The sequence below is a fragment of the Salvelinus sp. IW2-2015 genome, linkage group LG30, assembly GCF_002910315.2.
Source record: "Salvelinus sp. IW2-2015 linkage group LG30, ASM291031v2, whole genome shotgun sequence".
Taxonomy (NCBI): domain Eukaryota; kingdom Metazoa; phylum Chordata; class Actinopteri; order Salmoniformes; family Salmonidae; genus Salvelinus; species Salvelinus sp. IW2-2015.
Genome location: NC_036869.1, coordinates 20,315,928 through 20,338,654, shown reverse-complemented (window position 1 = coordinate 20,338,654; position 22,727 = coordinate 20,315,928). Strand labels below are relative to the sequence as shown.

At 47.2% G+C, this 22,727-nt stretch overlaps 2 protein-coding genes across 2 annotated transcripts in view; both read right to left on the bottom strand.

Annotated features, from left to right (window-relative positions):
- The window catches only part of LOC111954858 (microtubule-actin cross-linking factor 1, isoforms 1/2/3/4/5-like), a 292,736-nt gene that overhangs the window by 38,548 nt on the left and 231,461 nt on the right, over nt 1-22,727 (bottom strand). Inside the window, 13 exon segments of the mRNA XM_070436147.1 lie at nt 1,502-1,705; nt 1,920-2,138; nt 2,500-2,727; nt 3,114-3,250; nt 3,253-3,288; nt 3,747-3,889; nt 4,086-4,226; nt 4,383-4,468; nt 4,849-5,175; nt 5,645-5,804; nt 6,084-6,250; nt 7,195-7,365; nt 7,591-7,752. Coding sequence (XP_070292248.1) covers nt 1,502-1,705; nt 1,920-2,138; nt 2,500-2,727; nt 3,114-3,250; nt 3,253-3,288; nt 3,747-3,889; nt 4,086-4,226; nt 4,383-4,468; nt 4,849-5,175; nt 5,645-5,804; nt 6,084-6,250; nt 7,195-7,365; nt 7,591-7,752 — 2,181 coding nt within the window.
- Nucleotides 7,933-12,737, bottom strand: LOC139023254 (microtubule-actin cross-linking factor 1, isoforms 6/7-like). Its single transcript, XM_070435999.1, is given in 9 exon segments — nt 7,933-7,938; nt 8,210-8,278; nt 8,659-8,985; nt 9,455-9,614; nt 9,894-10,060; nt 11,005-11,175; nt 11,401-11,437; nt 11,439-11,559; nt 12,671-12,737. Coding segments are annotated over 9 exon segments (1,125 nt in total).

Sequence of the window (22,727 nt, the reverse complement as noted above, 5' to 3'; positions counted from 1 at the left end):
TGCCGAAAAATACCACGTCATTTTGGATACTTGGAGGGTCATGTGATTCAAGACGTGGGAGTACGATAGATGTATTTACTAGACATGAATAAAGTTTACTTCGTTAGGAATACCGCACACAACTTTCAAATCAGCACAAACTATTACCACAGCCTCACTAAGTGGTCRGTGATAAAGGTCACAGAGGTTTTTTGGTAAATAACTGCATTTGAGCAATGTCAAAATGGGTAACACGGACTGGAACAGAGAAGAAGCCTAAAGCTACTAAAAAAGGACAGGAATTGCCAATTTACAAAAATATCAAAACACACTAACTGAGAAAGAGGAGAGACATTGGACAAAGTATACTCGGGAGTTATAGCGGGTCGTCTCAGCCTAGACACAAGGTTSACGCAGGAAGGGATTCTAATAACTAAGTACTAAGTCACGTTGTGGTCGGTTGGCACCAGTAATACAGTACAGGTCCAGTCAGTGGTCTTACCTCTACCAGCTGGGTGATTGCAGTGAGCAGTGACGAAGGATGGATGAAATTGTGGGTCAACACACACAGCACATCCACAATGGGTGAGAGGCGGGATGGAGGGATGGATGGAGCAAACCAGGGAGGGAGGAGGGATGGATGGGGGAGTGCAGGGAGAGAGGGAAATGTCAGGCACAAAGGAGGGGGTGGAGAGGTATGGAGGTCGGTCGTTTAGGAGGAATGAAAAGAGAGAGAGAGAGAGAGAGAGGGATGCATAGAGAGAAGGAGTGGGTGATATGGTCCATTAGGGATGGGGAGGTGGAGAAACAACACATTGTGTTAGATCAGGGACATGCACACACTCTGGCCAAGCAATATCAAYAGCTGCAACAATCAGCTTAGCACYYCGTGATAATCAACAGTGGCTCATGACTTATGAAATGACGTGTTATGAGAGAGCATTTGACAAGAGAACTATTGAAATAAAATGTGAATGTTTCTTACGGAAATATTTACTTACTACAAGTGTAGCAAAGAAGCTGTGTAGCTTTAGCAAATAGAAACCCCTACTACCACTACTATCATATTATGACCAAGACCTTTGAAGATCACGACATTGTCTAGTTCTCTTCCATTCTGATGGAAATGAGCAAAAAGAGAAAGAATAGTTCCAAGCAAGGAGACCAAAGCACCATCATACTATAGCCTGAGCACTGGTCACAGAAATCCCACGACAATTCCGCCAATGCCTAACACATTTACACTGCTCTTYCACTACAGAGTGGTGTGGTAACGTTACATGGACCTCGTCCTGCCATTAGCAGCTAGACGGCACGTACGGCATCCATATTAGGACATCTTGAGACTTCCAAATATGGACACAACAAGGCTTACGGCATCCATATAAGGACGTCGTCAGATTTCCTCATATGGATGCCGGAAGCTTGGTTGYATTGGGGCAGCAATCGGCAGACAAGCTTCAACAACTGACACACTTCCGAGCTACAAACCGATATCAAATTCACTTTTACGAAACCATACCTGCGCAGACTGAGACATAGCCTCGTCCAGGGTGGCGGCGTGACCCTTGACCTCCTCCTTGATGGCCGCGTAGCGTTTCTCGGCGTCGCTGTAGCGCTGCCTCACCGTGGCCCCCTCCTGGTGACTCAGAACGGCCAGCTGGGGGCCGATCTTCAGCAGCTTGTCGATGTGGGGCTTGTGCTCCGCTATGGACTCCCTCAAGAGCTGGACGAAAGATGGAGGGAGAMAGAGTGGAAAATAAGTAAAGAGGAAGATGGATAGTGTGATTAATAGAGTGGTACAGTTGGAGTACCACAGAGAAAGAGGGAGAAATGAAAAAGAAAAAAAAGAAAGTAGAAGGGTTAGGAACTCATTCGACATGATACATCTTTTCACAAGGACATTCGTTAAAATACAGTAATTAGAGCCTCCTCCTCACCCTCATCTGCTCCTGTTGTAGTCGCAGGGCCTCGGTGTCGATGGCGGGTGGGGGCAGCTGGGCTATAAGGGTCTCGGTCTCCCCCAGCCAGGGCTCCAGCTCCTCCTGGGTCTCCCAGAAGCGGGCCACCAGGACCTGGGCCTGCTCCAGGGCTGAGAAACGCTCCTGGTGCCGCTGGCTCACCACTTCGTAGCGGGCAGATAGCGAGTCAGTCTTCACCTGAGGAGAGCGAGGGGAAGAAAAGGGGTTAGAATTGTTCACATTTGGTAACTAGACAAAAACCACTGGAATAGTTCACATTTTGTGTACTAATGTTGTAGGCTTTTACTTCAAGCACAAAACCCAATATTTCCCTCCCTGTTTATAATATTTAATATTATAATATGAATAATACATACATAAATCATGTCATTTGATTTTCCTGTGAATGAACTTTTCTTAAATTAGTCATTGCGTACAGTATGTTACAAAARTCGTCTTGGTCTGTTTGGAAGCCTTTTCACCCTTCTCTCTGACTTCCTGCATTTCTCTACCCTCTTTCGCGCTCCCTAAACCCTCTCCTTTGTCCCTCTCTCCTCACCATCAGAGCGTCTCTCTGCTGGTCGCTGCACGTCTCCAGGATGTCGTCCCTGGTGTGGAGTAGCTGGTCCACGGTGTCTTTGTGTCGGATGATGTCGATATTGAAGGCCCTCTGGACCTGTAGCTGGGCCACGGTGACGTCAGGCTCCAGACTCAGAGGACCCAGGGAGGATAGCTTCCTCTCCGTCTCCCCAGCCCAGGTCAGCTCCGCGTCCACCGCCTCCTCATACTGAGGCACAGAGAGATACACACAGTTAGCGAGGCCACACTCAGGCTCCCCATACTGATTAGAGTGAGACGTTACTAGCATTTACAGCAGCGTTAGCTGGTTGGCATTACACACAGCCACCTAAATGCTAAGAGAAAACCAGAGGGAAATGCCACAACATTAGCGTCATCTCTTGTTGGACAACGACAGCAGAGAAACCTCATGGATTACTTCGGCAGACAAAGATCGACCCAGAGAATGAAGCTAACTCAAATCCTGAACTTATACAATTTGTCCCACTTTGACATCAACACCATCATCCACTGTAAATGTATGCGATCACTGAACGGAGTACTAACTGTGTCCGCGACCAATAACGTTGATTTCATTTAGTCACATTGCAGTACCTGTTGTGACCTCTGGACGGCAGCCTGTACCAGCTGTACCCGCTGGGGATGGTCTCGTCCGCCGTTCGGACGCTGGTTGGCGTCAGCCACCAGGCGGTCTAGGCCCTCGCGGGCACGCCAGGGCACCAGGTCTAAGGGGCACTGCCCATCTCGTTGACCGTGTCCAAAACCAGACCTTCTCGCCGACACACACTTCAGCTCCTGGGAGAGAAACACACATTGAGAAACACATTGAGTATCTCAAACTAAAGATATAAGTCTACTTACGCTACAGCGTTAAAACTAATATCCGCAAGAGAGGAAAAAGCAAGTTATTCTCAAGAATCATTGGTCAATCATTAATTAAAATGACCAGTGAACATCTGGAAATATTGCAGACTGTAATATATTTACACAATATACGGTATATTCACAGCATATATGTATAATATCATGTTAAAAACATCCCCTGGGGGTTTCCCGATTTGGCGCAGCGGTCTAAGGCACTGCAGTGTTGCGGAGTCACTACAGCCTGGGTTGATCCCAGGCTGGTCGGTGGTCATAACTGGCTGTGACGGCGAGTCCATAGAGGCGGCGCAACAATTGGCCAGCGTACTCTGGGTTAGGGAAGGGTTTGACTGGGGGTGATTTTACCTTGGCTCATCGTTCTCTTAGCGGATCCTTTGTGGCGGGCCCTGCAGGCTGACTTCGGTTCGGTCAGTTTAAAACGGTTCGTTTCCTCGACACATTTGCGGGCTGGCTTCCGGTTAAAGCAGGCGGTGTTTAAGAAGCGGCAGCTTTTGGCGGGTTCATATTTTCAGAAGAATACGAGCACGTTGAGGAGTCTGAGCGATGGAGGCAGATCGTATCACGAAATTGGGGAGAAAAAAAAGGGTAACATTTTAAAATAAAAATAAAATACAACCCTACCTTCTGATCTGTCTGATCAAGCTGGCGTTGGCTCAGCTCCATTACGTTGAGCTCGCTCCCAACCTTGGTCTAACATTGGTTGACCGTCGATCGTGGATGCGTGGCGAATCGTTGCTCGCTGCCAGGGCTGCTCCGCGGATGGAGGGTTTTGCTAGCTCCCGCCCGTCACTCAGCGTGCGAGACTTGATACCCGTCCAGCTTTTCCTGGATCAGCAGAAACTTCCTCACATGCAGGGGTAAACAGACACAGAGTCAGTGGATACAGGATCTCGTGGTTATTATATTTCCTTTATAAATGACAGGTCATGGAACAGTCTGGCTGTTCCGAGTTGAGGTTGTTTAGAGGTGTGTTACTTTTACCGGTGGTTGCTTGGACGCAGGGCCTGTCCGTTCTTGATGGCCTGGTCAACCTGCTTCTTCCTGCTCACTATCTCTTCATTCAGAGACTGATGGGGGAAGGTGGAGAGAAAGAGAATCAACACCTTATAGAGCAGTGGTGTCAAACTCACTCCATGGAGGGCCTAATGTCTGCAGGTTGTTGGTTTTCCCCTTTTAATTAAGCCCTAGACAACCAGGTGTGGGGAGGTCCTTACTAATTAGTGGCCTTAATTCMTCAATCAAGTACAAGGGAGGAGCGAAACCCCGCAGACRCTCTGTCCTCCGYGGAACGAGTTTGACATCGGTAGAACGTAATAAGAGTCATTCCTATTGCTACTCAATGTCTAGACAKTACTAGCCAATACAATACTCCCTGYGGTAGTGCGGTAGTATCCTACCACTGTGTGTTAATGAATAGCTACTCCCTGTCCAAACCCTAGTATCGTACCAGTGTGTGCTTGTGCTGCTGGGTGAGGACCCCTGGCTGGTAGCTCTGCACAGACACCTGTCCCAGCCGCTGGCCCACCTCAGCCAGCCAGTTGAGCACCTCCACCTCATCCTCCCCAAACAGCTGGGCATTGGCCAGGGCCTGGTCCAGCATGACGGCCCTGCGTTGGCACCAATCACTGAGCTCCGAGTGGCCTAGCCGCACCGCCCCAACGCGCTCCCTCAGCCAATCGCGGTCGGCCGCGCAGCTGAGGGGCGCCAGGGATTGGCCGAGGGCCTCGAGGCGGTCGACCTCGGATCCTCTAGAGGAGATGGACTCTTGGACGGCCTGGGGTGGTGTGTGCGGAGAGGGGGAGGAGTGAAGGAGAACAGAAGAAAAACATAGGGAACAAATAAAGGATAAAATGAGGATGCAGATGAGAAATCATAATGAATGAGAAATCATAAGGAACGAATGAAAGCTAAATATGTATAACTTACAAGAACAACATAAAATCATAAACAACAAAAAAGGTTTAATGAAATATAATATATATTCGATAAGCAAATCATATCAAAATGTTGAGGGGAAAATGGTTGAGCCTGGGCTTCCCTTTCTTTCTCTCAATGGAAAGTAACCAGTCGTGTATTCCTGTTCCATCCTCTTGTCTCCCTAGTTTCATTCCAGAGACTTAAACCCTCATTTCTGTCCTCATTCACCTCTTTTCGTCAAAGGAAACCAAAAAACGCAACCCGTGTTTCGAGGGGGACACGTTACCTTGTGACACCGTCATCCACGCTACCGTCACGCACGTTACCTTGTGTTTTGTAATCTGCTGGGTGATCTTGGAAGTCTGGGTTCCCATGGGCTCGGCGGTGCTCAGGCGTCGCTCGGTGGCACTCAGCCACTCTCCAAGAGGCTCCACCGCCTCGTGGAACTGAAGTGCCAGCGCCTGCAGCTCCTCCAACTGGCACTGCCTGCAGAGGCGGGAGGAGGAGGGAGAGAGGGGGTGAGCGTTTGGGTCGCCTTTGTATATCGACGTCTCACCGGGGATCCAAATAAGCATTCAGATACGACGGTCAGGAATGTGTGGGTTGTGTACTGCAGTACTGGTAATGCATTCTGTAGGTAGGCTAGTGTGTGTGTGTGTGTGTGTGTACTACGCATGGGTAAGAGTGTTTTTGTGGTGTTGAGATGTAGTCGCTGACTGTGGTGCATGTACGTGATGAATGTGTCCATGCAATAATGTACGTTACCTTGCCCKGGCYTTCTCCAGCAGCTCGCCCCATCTCTCCCCCAGACTCTCCAGCTGCTTCTGGATCTTGTCTCTGTCCTGTGTCTCGGCCGTGGCGGCGATCCTCTCCCCCTCTCCCTGGATCATCTGAACAGTGGCTCTGCGGTCGTCCAGCAGTCTTTGTAACAGCTGGAAGATGAAAGACATAGACGGTCCGTTCAACACCACAAATAATACCAACTCTCATAATGTTTGTCCTGCATGTATATTAGGGTCAGGGGTATATTCAAGACCAGAAGAGTCGCTGCTTCTAGGATTTCGGTTGTCAAGCAGTTGGTAAGATAAGCTAGAACATACTTCACATTCAATACCGCAATGTTTTGCAGTGTTCCTCAACAATACCGTGTCTCAAATATCAGGCCACCCTTGTTGTGACGACGTCCACGGTGAGTAGTAGCTCAATTTGGCAGTACTTCCCTGTCTGAAACCCTTCATAACTGTTCAGTGGCATTGACCGAGCCTTCCGGTGAAACGGCACTCATCTCCAGTTTCCTCTCCACTGAGCCTCAGTGAGGCTCGGCACGTTCAGCGGCGGACGTAAACACGTATGACTGAGTGGAGGAGCTGAACCGGCCGCAGCTCCTCGACACACAAACACGGGAAGTGTTCCAGATAAAGAGGGAGAGCAGACAGTGTTTTTTTCAGCCTCTCGGTTTCTCGGGGGGAAAAAACATTGTAATCCGACATCTGTGTTAACTGGTGTGTTGAATGCCAACCAGACTGGCAGACTCAATTGAGCTTTTCCTCCGCCAAAACCCTCAGATAATTAGGTGTGTGAGTGCGTTTCCCTTTCACGTGTTATGTGTCCCTTGGTGAAAATAAGGACTAATTAACAGTAATAGCCCATTCTATTATTATCTATGAATAAATAAAGTTTGTTTAGCTTAATTAAGCTTGTTTTTATGCAAATCTAGGTTCCACGTGTCTCTAATGGCCAGTAAATTCTTAGTCATAATGACAGAGTATCTGATATAGGGAAAAGACCTGGTATTAAAATTAAATATATGTTCCTCACTACAACTCTCTCCATCTAGATACTCATCCCTTTCTCCACTCATCCCTTTCTCGCTCACCTTCTGTTCCTGGATCTGGGCCTTGACCACTCTGTACTCGGCTGACGGGGGCTTCTGATTGGCTACCAGTTCCTCCGTGTCACTCAGCCAGCTCAGAAGAGGCTCCAGGGCATCCTGGAACTTCCCACAATGCAACAGAGCTTCCTGCAACTGGGCGATGCGCTCTGCAATCTGGTCAAGGAACAATGCAGTGAGTGAGGGGGGGACAATGGCTGTCTTGACATGGACGGGTATACACAGACAGACATAAACCTGATTCCTCACAAACCCATCATTCCATTCGCGCACATCAAACAAACGTAACGCATAAATATGCATACTCAGTCAGACACACACAAACCATAGCACTACCATCAGCACAGACAGACSGATRGATRGWYSGWCSGACAGACWKACCCTCTTGTTGAGGGAGTTCCATCTGAGGTTGGTGGTCTCTAGGTCGTGCTCCAGAGCCTGGGTGTCTGTGTGTTTGGCTGCACTCTGGATCAGGCCCTGGCCCACCGCGTTCACGCGCTGCAGCTTGGGTTGAATGCTGTCCACCTGCTCCCTCTCCACCGCCTGAGAATGAGAGGGAGAAGAGGGAGGGGGAGAAAGAGGGAGGGAGGAGGAGAAAGAGGGAGGGAGGGAGGAGAAAGGGATTATAAGGATTAGAGCGCTGGAAAGTAAGGGTGGCTGGAAAAGAGGGAGTTGAACACACCCTTTCCCCTGTCTGGCCACTTTACTCAAACAGACCACCATCTAGGGCTAGAGACACAGCATGATGGCAATGGGCATCCAACTCAAAAGAAAACCAGCTCAAAGTCCTGAAATCCAATACGGGGCTTAAATGCAAAATGKCTGCTTTCCCATAGAGCTGTATAGAGATTACAGGGATCTGAAATGAGCCATAATGGATCCCAATGGTAGAGATGCCAAACACACAAACACACACTACAGCCCAGAACTCGCAAACACACACTACAGCCCAAAACTGGCAAACACACACTACAGCCCAAAACTGGCAAACACACACTACAGCCCANTGTCCGTTCTTGATGGCCTGGTCAACCTGCTTCTTCCTGCTCACTATCTCTTCATTCAGAGACTGATGGGGGAAGGTGGAGAGAAAGAGAATCAACACCTTATAGAGCAGTGGTGTCAAACTCACTCCATGGAGGGCCTAATGTCTGCAGGTTGTTGGTTTTCCCCTTTTAATTAAGCCCTAGACAACCAGGTGTGGGGAGGTCCTTACTAATTAGTGGCCTTAATTCMTCAATCAAGTACAAGGGAGGAGCGAAACCCCGCAGACRCTCTGTCCTCCGYGGAACGAGTTTGACATCGGTAGAACGTAATAAGAGTCATTCCTATTGCTACTCAATGTCTAGACAKTACTAGCCAATACAATACTCCCTGYGGTAGTGCGGTAGTATCCTACCACTGTGTGTTAATGAATAGCTACTCCCTGTCCAAACCCTAGTATCGTACCAGTGTGTGCTTGTGCTGCTGGGTGAGGACCCCTGGCTGGTAGCTCTGCACAGACACCTGTCCCAGCCGCTGGCCCACCTCAGCCAGCCAGTTGAGCACCTCCACCTCATCCTCCCCAAACAGCTGGGCATTGGCCAGGGCCTGGTCCAGCATGACGGCCCTGCGTTGGCACCAATCACTGAGCTCCGAGTGGCCTAGCCGCACCGCCCCAACGCGCTCCCTCAGCCAATCGCGGTCGGCCGCGCAGCTGAGGGGCGCCAGGGATTGGCCGAGGGCCTCGAGGCGGTCGACCTCGGATCCTCTAGAGGAGATGGACTCTTGGACGGCCTGGGGTGGTGTGTGCGGAGAGGGGGAGGAGTGAAGGAGAACAGAAGAAAAACATAGGGAACAAATAAAGGATAAAATGAGGATGCAGATGAGAAATCATAATGAATGAGAAATCATAAGGAACGAATGAAAGCTAAATATGTATAACTTACAAGAACAACATAAAATCATAAACAACAAAAAAGGTTTAATGAAATATAATATATATTCGATAAGCAAATCATATCAAAATGTTGAGGGGAAAATGGTTGAGCCTGGGCTTCCCTTTCTTTCTCTCAATGGAAAGTAACCAGTCGTGTATTCCTGTTCCATCCTCTTGTCTCCCTAGTTTCATTCCAGAGACTTAAACCCTCATTTCTGTCCTCATTCACCTCTTTTCGTCAAAGGAAACCAAAAAACGCAACCCGTGTTTCGAGGGGGACACGTTACCTTGTGACACCGTCATCCACGCTACCGTCACGCACGTTACCTTGTGTTTTGTAATCTGCTGGGTGATCTTGGAAGTCTGGGTTCCCATGGGCTCGGCGGTGCTCAGGCGTCGCTCGGTGGCACTCAGCCACTCTCCAAGAGGCTCCACCGCCTCGTGGAACTGAAGTGCCAGCGCCTGCAGCTCCTCCAACTGGCACTGCCTGCAGAGGCGGGAGGAGGAGGGAGAGAGGGGGTGAGCGTTTGGGTCGCCTTTGTATATCGACGTCTCACCGGGGATCCAAATAAGCATTCAGATACGACGGTCAGGAATGTGTGGGTTGTGTACTGCAGTACTGGTAATGCATTCTGTAGGTAGGCTAGTGTGTGTGTGTGTGTGTGTGTACTACGCATGGGTAAGAGTGTTTTTGTGGTGTTGAGATGTAGTCGCTGACTGTGGTGCATGTACGTGATGAATGTGTCCATGCAATAATGTACGTTACCTTGCCCKGGCYTTCTCCAGCAGCTCGCCCCATCTCTCCCCCAGACTCTCCAGCTGCTTCTGGATCTTGTCTCTGTCCTGTGTCTCGGCCGTGGCGGCGATCCTCTCCCCCTCTCCCTGGATCATCTGAACAGTGGCTCTGCGGTCGTCCAGCAGTCTTTGTAACAGCTGGAAGATGAAAGACATAGACGGTCCGTTCAACACCACAAATAATACCAACTCTCATAATGTTTGTCCTGCATGTATATTAGGGTCAGGGGTATATTCAAGACCAGAAGAGTCGCTGCTTCTAGGATTTCGGTTGTCAAGCAGTTGGTAAGATAAGCTAGAACATACTTCACATTCAATACCGCAATGTTTTGCAGTGTTCCTCAACAATACCGTGTCTCAAATATCAGGCCACCCTTGTTGTGACGACGTCCACGGTGAGTAGTAGCTCAATTTGGCAGTACTTCCCTGTCTGAAACCCTTCATAACTGTTCAGTGGCATTGACCGAGCCTTCCGGTGAAACGGCACTCATCTCCAGTTTCCTCTCCACTGAGCCTCAGTGAGGCTCGGCACGTTCAGCGGCGGACGTAAACACGTATGACTGAGTGGAGGAGCTGAACCGGCCGCAGCTCCTCGACACACAAACACGGGAAGTGTTCCAGATAAAGAGGGAGAGCAGACAGTGTTTTTTTCAGCCTCTCGGTTTCTCGGGGGGAAAAAACATTGTAATCCGACATCTGTGTTAACTGGTGTGTTGAATGCCAACCAGACTGGCAGACTCAATTGAGCTTTTCCTCCGCCAAAACCCTCAGATAATTAGGTGTGTGAGTGCGTTTCCCTTTCACGTGTTATGTGTCCCTTGGTGAAAATAAGGACTAATTAACAGTAATAGCCCATTCTATTATTATCTATGAATAAATAAAGTTTGTTTAGCTTAATTAAGCTTGTTTTTATGCAAATCTAGGTTCCACGTGTCTCTAATGGCCAGTAAATTCTTAGTCATAATGACAGAGTATCTGATATAGGGAAAAGACCTGGTATTAAAATTAAATATATGTTCCTCACTACAACTCTCTCCATCTAGATACTCATCCCTTTCTCCACTCATCCCTTTCTCGCTCACCTTCTGTTCCTGGATCTGGGCCTTGACCACTCTGTACTCGGCTGACGGGGGCTTCTGATTGGCTACCAGTTCCTCCGTGTCACTCAGCCAGCTCAGAAGAGGCTCCAGGGCATCCTGGAACTTCCCACAATGCAACAGAGCTTCCTGCAACTGGGCGATGCGCTCTGCAATCTGGTCAAGGAACAATGCAGTGAGTGAGGGGGGGACAATGGCTGTCTTGACATGGACGGGTATACACAGACAGACATAAACCTGATTCCTCACAAACAAATCATTCCATTCGCGCACATCAAACAAACGTAACGCATAAATATGCATACTCAGTCAGACACACACAAACCATAGCACTACCATCAGCACAGACAGACGGATAGATGGTCCGACGGACAGACTGACCCTCTTGTTGAGGGAGTTCCATCTGAGGTTGGTGTCTTAGGTCGTGCTCCAGAGCCTGGGTGTCTGTGGTTTTGGCTGCACTCTGGATCAGGCCCTGGCCCACCGCGTTCACGCGCTGCAGCTTGGGTTGAATGCTGTCCACCTGCTCCCTCTCCACGCCTGAGAATGAGAGGGAGAAGAGGGAGGGGAGAAAGAGGGAGGGAGGAGGAGAAAGAGGGAGGGAGGGAGGAGAAAGGGATTATAGGATTAGAGCGCTGGAAAGTAAGGGTGGCTGGAAAAGAGGGAGTTGAACACACCCTTTCCCCTGTCTGGCCACTTTACTCAAACAGACCACCATCTAGGGCTAGAGACACAGCATGATGGCAATGGGCATCCAACTCTAAAGAAAACCAGCTCAAAGTCCTGAAATCCAATACGGGGCTTAAATGCAAAATGGCTGCTTTCCCATAGAGCTGTATAGAGATTACAGGGATCTGAAATGAGCCATAATGGATCCCAATGGTAGAGATGCCAAACACACACTACAGCCCAGAACTCGCAAACACACACTACAGCCCAAAACTGGCAAACCAACACTACAGCCCAAACTGGCAAACCACACCTACAGCCCAAAACTGGCAAACACACACTACACGCCAAAACTGGCAAACACACACTACAGACCAGAACTGGCAAACACACACTAACGACCAGAACTGGCAAACACACACATAGACCAGAACTGGCAAACACCAAACATAGACAGAACTGGCCGAGGGGCTGGGACAAAAGAGTTGCTCTGAGAACAGTGGGAGGAAATGACTGGAAGAGAAACAGAAGGACTACTAGACATTGAGCCGACGACGCGGACCCCAGACGCTCACGAAAACGGTGTGCTCTCGTTCTCTGTGGCCGACGTCAGTAAGTCATTTAATCGTGTTAACCCTTGTAAGGCTGCCGGCCCAGACGGCATCCCAAGCCGCGTCCTCAGATATGCAGACCAGCTGGCTGGAGTGTTTCTGGATATATTTAATCTCTCCATATCCCAGTCTGTTGTCCCCACTTGCTTCAACATGTCCACCATTGTTCCTGTACCCAAGAAAGTGAAGGTAACTGAACTAAATGACTATCGCCCCGTAGCACTCACTTCTGTCATCGTGAAGTGCTTTGAGGAGCTAGTTAAGGACTCCACCTTACCCGACACCCTAGACCCACTGAAATTCACATTAAGGACTCCACCTTACCCGACACCCTAGACCCACTGAAATTCACATTAAGGACTCCACCTTACCCGACACCCTAGACCCACTGAAATTCACATATTGCCCCAACAGATCCACAGACGATGCAATCGCCATCGCACTGCACACTGCCTTATCCCACCTGGACAAGAGGAATACCCTATGTAGGAATGCTGTTCATCGATTACAGCTCAGCCCTCAACACCATAGTGCCCTGCAAGCTCACCCCTAAGCTCAAGGCCCTGGGTCTGAACCCCTCCCTGTGCAACTGGGTCCTGGACTTCCTAATGGGCCGACCCAAAGTGTTGAAGGTAGGCAACAACACCTCCGCCATGCTGATCCTCAACACGGGGGCCCCACAGGGGTGCGTGCTCAGCCACCTCCTGTACTCCCCGTTCACCTATGASGGCAAGGCCACGCACGTCTCCAACTCAATCATCAAGTTTGCTGACGAGAACAGCGGTAGGCCTGATTACCAACGACGAGCCCTGGAGGAGTGGTGCAAGGAATATAACCTCTCCCTCAACTTCAACAAAAAGGAGCCTGTCATGGACTACAAGAGAAAGCAGAGAGCACGTCCCCAYCCACACCGACGGGGAGATGGTCAAAAGCGTCAAGTTCCTTGGCTTGCACATCACTGACAACCTGAAACGGTCCCTTCACACAGACAGCGTGGTGAGGAGTTTGAAGAAATGTGTCTTGGCCCCCTAAGACCCTCGCAAACTTCTACAGATTCAYCATTGAGCGCATCCTGTGGGCCTGTATAAGCACCTGATACGGCAACTTCACCGCCTGCAACCTTAATCGACGTCCACGTCATCGGCGCCCGGGGAGCAGTTGCTGCCTTGCTCAAGGGCAGATTTTTCCACCTTGCCGGTTCTGGGATTTGAACCAGCAACCTTTTGGTTACTGGCCCAACGCTCTTAACCGTTACCTGCCACCACTTATATGTGTATATATATTTATATTCCTGTCTCTGACATTGCTCGTTCTGATATATATATATATATTTTATTTATGGATTATGATGTGTATTGTTTTTGTATTTTATTGATAGGTATTACTGCACTGCTGGATCTAGAAACAAAAAGCACTTTGCTGCACTTTCGATAACATCTGCAAATCTGTGTATGCGACCAATAAACTTTGATTTGGATTCAATTCAAATGAGAGAAATACTAAGACAAAGGAAGTGCTTTGAACTATCGTTTGCCTTACAATGGCAATGTAAGTACAAAACTGTTGGGTTGCGTTTGTGAGAAGGAACGATGGGGAGGGGGACTTCTATGAGTAAGAGTTTTGTCCTCTTTTGAGCCTCATCTAAGGTCAGTGTTTTTCTACACCGTATAATCACCTAGAAGCGGTTGTGTGGAAGCCCGTCTTTGATCTTGTTCTATAATGAACGGTTTTAGTGGATTCTGCTCATCTGGAGTAAACATTGTGTGAAAGTGCTGCTTTTCCACGCCAGGAGATGACGTGTCGGAGTTTGAAAGAGAACAGGGATGCTAAAATAGAACAAGATGTGTCTTGGTTTGTGTGTTTGTGTGTGTCACAGCTGTGTTGCGGTGATGGGCCTCCTCCCTGTTTCCAACAGGAAGTCTGACTGCCTCGACAACAATGAGCCTCAGCCATGACCCACTCTACCCTATCCATATCCCGGACAGTGTGTGTATTCTGTGTATTTGACTGAATGAACTTGTGTGTGTGTGTGTGTGTGTGTGTGTGTGTGTGTGTGTGTGTGTGTGTGTACACGATGCTGCACGTGTCCACACTCCCATTCCCTCCCTCTCGCTAGCCAGCTCAAAGCGGTCGACTCCACTAAACCAGAGCTCGGAAAATATCTTGGATGTTTCTCATTCCTCCCCACCTCTTGAACCATGGCAGTGGATCAACAGTCACACACACACACTCCTCCACTCTCTCTCCACCCTCCTTCACATTTCCCTTACTTTCGTCACTCACTCCTAACCTCTCACTTTCCCCTCCATCCCCCTCCAACCTCAACATCCATTTTCTCTTCATTCGCTCCCCTCGTCTCCCTCTTGACCAAAACCTCAACCAGACATGGGCTTTCTCACTTTAACCACAATTCAGTTTACATGGATTTCTTTTCATTGTATTTTTTACGTTTCTGGCTTCCTGGCTCAAAAGGAGAAAACTGTATAAAACTCAGACTTTCTACTATTTGTGTGACATCTCAATCAGTCTCGAATACAACGGGTGGGTCTAATCCTGAATGCTGATTGGTTAAAACCACATTCCAGCTGGTGTCTATTTCACAAGTTACCACCGGCTAAACCAAGGACGCTGAAATGCCCATTTACTCTGTTCCATCTCACTGAGCAATCCAYTGTCTCATCAGCCCTGCTAGGAAATGTATAACAAGGATCTCCACTATAAAAAGCATTATCTAGACATTATCYTCCATTTCTTTAAGACTTTTTACATTTTGTTTAAATAATGAATTGAGATTTCCACCGTCCCATATAAAGTGAATGTGTCTGAAGGAGCCAAACAGCAAATTGAGCTGGTTGTCATAGCAACACACAAAACTTGTTTTCAGTTGACTGGCTAAATCAATACTTTGTTGCGAAGACTAAAATGGATGAGTGGAATTTTTGTTATATTTTCAGCGGCATGACTACGGATGAACGGGAAAAAAAGAGATCGCAATAATACCCAGGCATGCAGATTTGGAGGATACTGCATTGAATGACGGCAGGTAGCCTAGTGGTTTGAGCGTTGGGCCAGTAACCGAAAGGTTGATAGATCGAATCCCCGAGCTGACAAAGTAAAAATCTGTCCTTCTGCCCCTGAACAAGGCAKTTAACCCACTGTTCCCCGGTAGGCCGTCACTGTAAATAAGAATTTGTTCTAACTGACTTGCCTAGTTAAATAAAGGTTCAATTAAAAAAGAAATATGTAGAGAAAAGCTGTAACGGGAAAAAAAGTTACGAATACTGGGATGTGCGTTGCTTTGAGGGCTGTCTAGCAGAGAATAAAAAAAAGTTGTTGACGTCAAAAATGTCACTAAGGAAGAGTTTAACATCCTTCTCCGACAGTTTTATGGAAATGTRCTCCGGAGTGGGCTCAACCGGTTCCTAAATGACCCACCCATCGGTCRCAGCTGGTGCCTTATGAAGGGCACTGAATTTACCACCTCCAATCAGCTAAGAAGGCAAGGAAAGAATATCAAACAGCCACCCTCCCATCACCGATAAGGACAAGGCCCAGCTCCAAAACTCCCAGGCTCTGAGTCCCGGTACACCAAGGGGTCTGGTCCAGAAAGTGTGGTTCGACCTCCAGCCCAACTCATTCCTCGTAAAAACAGACGACAACGGTCTAAGGTATGTTGTTCAAAGCCTGTTTGTGTCATTTCTAAGTTGCACTCGTAATTAGGCTACTGGAAAACAATATTATAATAACGCATTCTCTCTCTCTCAGATACGCCACTCTCGCATATAACGAGGCCACAAAGAATCATCTGGACCCAAGGGAGAGGGGCAGGGAGTCCAAGAGGGGATTCATGTTCGAGCAGCCAGGGAACCCACTATGCCCGGTGGCATCACTGGAGAAATATCTATCGAAATGACCGGAGAACACCCTTAAATTTTATCTCCACCCAAGGAATGGAGAGTGTATCGGGGACTCGATCTGGTACAAGTCAGAGCCGATGGGCGTGAACTATCTGGCAGAACTTCTACCCAAGATCTGCTGGGCAGCGGGAACAACTACRTACACAAAATCACAGCATCAGGACCACGACAGTCCAGAAACTGGCCAATGCTGGTTTAGAAGCGAGGGAGCTACTGGCGTCCGCCACTGACAGAAAACGCTGGAGCAACATCCTGGCCGAAARACAAAGAGAACACTGCAGCACCATCAACACCCAAAAGGCTGAAGCAAGGCAGCGGCAGTAGTAGCACAGACCCCGACAGATATTTAAACCAACGCACCATCATCCAGGGGAATGTACAGATACATGTGACATACTAAATAAGTAGCTATGTCAGCTGTGGCGGATAGGAAATAGAATGCATGGTTTCATTTATTAAAATCCGCTCAAATGAATGTCGTGGACTGTCTTTTGCCTGAACAGTGTCCTGACAAGACAGCACATAAGCTAACTAGAAAACAGCTTAAACAAATGCAAATGCAGCTACTTTGCTGTTATTCTGACTGCACTGTTTGACGTGACTGTAAATTAGCCGGAGTTGGCAAGCTAGTAAGCAAGGGATAAGAACTTTGCCGGTCAGTATGGCAATGGAACATTTAGAACGAACAACTGGGTCGCGTCTATAGATACAAAACAAAAAGACTGAACGACTGGGTCAGGTCTACAGCAACCCTAGATTTGGATGATATATTGGCACGGTTTGCCGGCCTTTCGACTTAGTCTCGGGCCTAACAACACCCGTGCCAATATGTCCTCCAAACACCGGCATCTCTGGAATTATCACTTAATTATCTCGCTCTCCAAACACCAAAAACCACAAGAACTCACTAAACACCGATGTGTTAAAACAGTGTGTGTCAGCGTGTGTCCGAGCGCGTGCGTGTGTGTACACGTGTTTGTGGGCGCGCTCAAAGTCGGTGTGTGAAGTCCRCGTGTGCGTTTCCATGCGTGTGTCCATGGAGATAACCAGCTAACGCAGTACAGCAGAGAGGCAGCCAGCAGCAGTTTTCATGGCTGGCGTCCAGAGCATGACTCRGGAACAATCACCACCTTAAATCATGACAAACGAACAAGCGCCAGCTAACATAAACAACCACTGTCTGATTTAACTCCATTTCACCTCCAGACTGGAACTAACGTCACGGCCAATATTGCATGCAGACACACCCCACACTATAGTCCTTCATAGCATGCTGAAGTTGAAGTATGAACCGTAGTGCCAACTAGATTAACGACAYGAGTTGGTTTCCCACCGAACACCGCAACAGACCAAGCCACATACATTCATTCACAAACCTTATCCACAAAAGGGACAGTTRCAGGGACTGTGAAGAAACACAGCCGTTTTACACATCTTGTATTGCAATTTGCACTATAKTATGTATTCGATCTATATATTGTGTGCATGTACTGACATGCAGGCTGTGTGCGACGTTTTAAATGTGTGTCGTTCAGTCCTTGACTATAATGCTCCGTACCATGTATTGTGTCATGTTTCATGTGGACCYCAGGAAGAGTCGCTGATGCTTTTGCAGCGGCCAATGGGGATCCTAATAAATTCCAAATAGGGACAGTGTAAAACACTACTGTTAAAGTCCAACACGTGTATACATTCCCTTACTGTATATAGACAGCTTGTCCACATGCTACTGAGAAAGTCGCAGTGGGCGTATTGACTTACATAAATAGAGTGGGACTAATCTGATCACTCTTCTGAGAGAACTACAGTGACACAATATCACTCCATCCAATCAAGGACAGGGGTTACAGCCCGTTACGCGGTCACCGACTTCCCTATCTTCCCTCGTTCCCGCTCTTCCTGCCTTTGCGCTGCCCTCTCACTCTCACTCTCTTCCTGTCTCTCTCCATCCTTATCCCCCCGGTTTCCTTTTTAGTAGAAGGATCTACTTTTTGCCCTGGCCACCATGTTAGAATTTTGCAGTAGTTTATGATGGTCAGACCAGGCAGTKCTGAATCAATTGATCATCACAGTGGTAAAGAAACATCCTTGTTGATGATAAATTGCATTTGAAAAGGAACCCAAGCTCATGSTAAATTTCTGCACTCGGGCCATTGTGGCCTTAATCTCGCTGCGCTCTCGCTCTCTCCTTCACCCCTTTCCATCTCTCTTCCCTTTCCCTCATTCTCCCCCYCTCTCGCTCCCTCCCTTTYRGKTTTTCCTCTTTTGCAGGTGCTTCCTGGATGTCTGCTTGTCTTTCAGTGCCATCAATATCATATGAAATATGTCCGTGTTACCGGATCTGAGTTCTCCTACAGTACACTCTTTGCACTCTGTGTTTAAGCATCTCTCCTGTCTGTCAGTCTCTCCTGCCTTTCTGTTCCATCTTCCAATGTAAACACATGTTACTCTTATCTTTCTTCTAAACATGAATGTGTGTCAGCGTGCTCATGTTACATTCAGAAAAGATCAAATACGTTGACCAAACGAAATTGAACACCGGACTGTGTGTGTTATTATGTAGGGTTGTCCCCGGCTAAAAATCTTGGTCGACCAAGAGTCGTCTGTTCTTTCGACAAATYGATTGGTAGATATATTTGAACGTGTATTTTWCCATATAGACATATCCTTTGTGTTTTAATCAAATCAACTATATTCACTGAGATGGTCTGATGCTTTAAGCACACTGTTTGATTAAATAATTAARACACACAAATGACTAGAGGTAGTCTGACCAGCAATTGATTTGATTGTGCCGGGCCTGGCTCAGACATGCTGGGCKTTGTTAAAAAACAATGACAGCGAGTGACTGTGACTAGCACACGTTGTCTCCCTCTCCTCCCTGCTGCATAGACCACCACAGAACATCAAGTGTTTATCACTCTGTCCATGTTGCTGAAGCTGTAACATAATTACAGCCATTTCTGACTGAAAAGTTCTGTTACCGAAATCTGAAAAACATTCCCTATACTCTCAATCCCTCCTCTCTTGCACGTAACCAATAGGAAGTGACCTATAGCATATCATAATCACATCAATAAATTGGTTATGACAAACTCCGAACACCATAACAGCAAAATGGATGCAGAGGACATGACAAATAAACTCGAAACGGGGTAATATTTACTGGTTGCTCTTGAGGTAAAGTCAGATGTGAGGAATACATTTGACTAGTTGTAGAAAATACTGGAGATCAATAAAAATAAGGTAAGGAGCAAGCGCTGCGTGGATATTAAGTGTGCCAAGCAGGTGCTGTATAGATTACAATATTTTAATATAATTTCTCTGACCTTTTGGAACAATGTAAACACTAAATACATTCTAAGCGTACCAGACTGTCAGTTATACGTTTTTTTTGTTAAGCCTTCATTACAGCGAAGACTAAAAACAGTCACATTCATTGGTGAATTGGTGTCATGGAATCAGTAGGCTATTAAACAAAAACTCAAGCAGTTAACAGGATCTGTCTTATTTCTGTGCATACAGTGCTTTCGGGAAAGTATTCAGACCACGTCCACTTTTTGTTACATTAAAGCCTTATTCTAAAATGGATTCAATTGTCCCCCCCCCCCCTCATCAATCTACACACAACATCCCATAATAACAAAGCAACATGTTCAGACATTTTTGGAAATGTATTTTTTTTTAAAGTATTCAGACCCTTTACTCAGTACTATGTTGAAGTGATAACAGCCTCGAGTCTTCTTGGGTATGACGTTACAAGCTTGGCACACCTGTATTTGGGGAGTTTCTCCCATTCTTCTCTGCAGATCCTCTCAAGCCCTGTTAGGTTTGATGGGAAGCCTCGCTGCGTGGCTATTTTCAGGTCTCTGTGTCACTCAAGGACATTCATAGACTTGTCCCGAAGCCACTCCTGCGTTGTTTTGGCTGTGTGCTTAGGGTCGTTGTCGTGTTGGAAGGTGAACCGTCACCCCAGTCTGAGGTCCTGAGTGCTCTGGAGCAGGTTTTCATCAAGGACCTCTCTGTACTTTGCTCCGTTCATCTTTCCCTCGATCCTGACTAGTGTCCCAGTCCCTGCCGCTGAAAAACATCCTCCCAGCATGATGCTGCCACCACCATGCTTCACCGTAGGGATGGTGCCAGGTTTCTTCCAGACGTGACGCTTGGTACTCAGGCCAAAGAACTTAATCATGGTTTCATCAGTCCAGAAGATCTGGTTTCTCATGGTCCATTAGGTGCCTTTTGGCAAACTCCAAGCAGGCTGTCATGTGCCTTTTACTGAGGAGTGGCTTCCGTCTGGCCACTCTATCATAAAGGCCTGATTGGTGACGTGCTGCAGAGATGGTTGTCCTTCTAAAAGGTTCTCCCATCGGGTTCTTGGTCACCTCCCTGACCAAGGCCCTTCTCCCCCGATTGCTCAGTTTGGCCCGGGCAGCCAGCTCTAGGAAGAGTCTTGGAAGTTCCAAACTTCTTCCATTTAAGAATAATGGAGCCCACTGTGTGCTTGGGGACCTTCAATGCTGCAGAAATGTTTTGTCTCGGAGCTCTACGGACAAGTCCTTCGACCTCATGGCTTGGTTTTTGCTCAGACATGCACTGTCAACTGTGGGACCTTATATAGACAGGTGTGTGCCTTTCTAAATCATGTCCAATCAATTGAATTTACCACAGGTGGACTCCAATCAAGTTGTAGAMACATCAAGGATGATCAATGGAAACAGGATGCACCCGAGTTCAATTTCGTGTCTCATAGCACAGGTTCCAAATACTTAAGTAAATAAGGTATTTCAGTTTCTAAAAACCTGTTTTGACTTTGCCATTATGGGGTATTAATAAAGGCTGTAATGTAACAACATGTGGAAAAGGGGAAGAGATCTGATACTTTCTGGATGGTGTATAAAGCCAGGCACATTTAACAGTTAGACTACGTGCTTCTACACCTGCATTGCTTGCTGTTTGGGGTTTTAGGCTGGGTTTCTGTACAGCACTTCGAGATATTAGCTGATGTACGAAGGGCTATATAAAATAAACTTGATTTGATCTGATTTATTGATTATAGACCTGTTTCAGTTGGGGTTTCCTCTCTCTTCACTTTCCTTAGACAATAAGTCAAGGGCTGTTTTCTCCTCTCTTCATTCTGCTGCTGCCTCCGCCGCATTGTTCTCCACAMCAATATGCTAGTTAACAATGCTATTACAGTATGAAATATAGCAACATGGTCTAAGGAAAGGAGCTAATTCAACAGCTCACTGATRTATTTCAGAACCACTGAAACGCAGGAGAAAGCGCATTTGTTATAAAATAATATTATTYTTTATTAGTKTTGCACCGTTGTCTTTTAATATAACAATATACAATTTCTGTAACACGTCTTAGAGTGATGGACTGTGCCATCCCCACGGCCTCCACAATGGATTAGTCCACTCAGACAGRTGTCTTGTACACCATGATATACATATTTCATTTTTTTTGCTACTGCTCGACTAAAGCCTATCGACCAGTCGACTAAATGGGGTCAGCGCTAGTGTTATGTACACTACCGGTCAAAGGTTTTACAACACCTACTCATTCAAGGGTTTTTCTTTATTTTGTACTATTTTTCTACATTGTAGAATAATAGTGAAGACATCAAAACTATGAAATAACACATATGGAATCATGTAGKAACCAAAAAAAGTGTAAAAACAAATCAAAATATATTTTATATTTGAGATTCTTCAAATAGCCACCCTTTGCCTTGATGACAGCTTTGCACACTCTTCTGATTGGCCCTGCCAGGTTAGCCCTCCTTATCATTTTACCAGGGCCTTATCTTTGAGTACTACCAGGTGTTCAGCCATACAGCTATTTCTTCCCTCACAGAGTGCTCTCTCTTGCACCAAAATGGCCGCCATTTCCATAGAAAAAAAAACATGAATTACCAAACTTGCCGCTACAACAATCTACAGTCGCTTGTATATTTGGTTTCCTGTCCAAAGTGGCCTTTGGCATTGAAGAGGGCGTGACTGGCCATAGCTGAGAGGTCAGCGGCTCAGATAGACCCTGGCACTCCCTTATCTTCTATTTATATTCCCCCCCGACAACTTCGTACAGTGTTTGTGTGTTACTGGCAACAGCAACTCTCCCTCCATAGATCCCTAGTGTTTACTTCTCACTTCCTTATCTCTGGAATAGTGCCATCGGACTGTGGAGAGGAGAGAGAGAGAGATAAAAAGGGTAGAGAGAGAAAGAGCGAGAGAAAGAGGGTAAGGGTGAGGGGAGGACGAGAGAGAAAGAGAGAGARGAGAGGGGGTGAAAGAGTAGAGAGAGGGGAAGGCATGGAGTGAATTTTATGGTTGGGAGATTGCTACCCTGCCAACGGACAGTGATTTTCTTTTCCCCTCAGAAACCTCCTTGTACTACAGTAGACTGTAACTCTAATCCTCTCCAGTCAAATCCAGGCTGACAGGACAGGGCATCTGATTGCATTTAGGAGGGCCAGAGAGACCGTGACTACGCATAAACCACACAT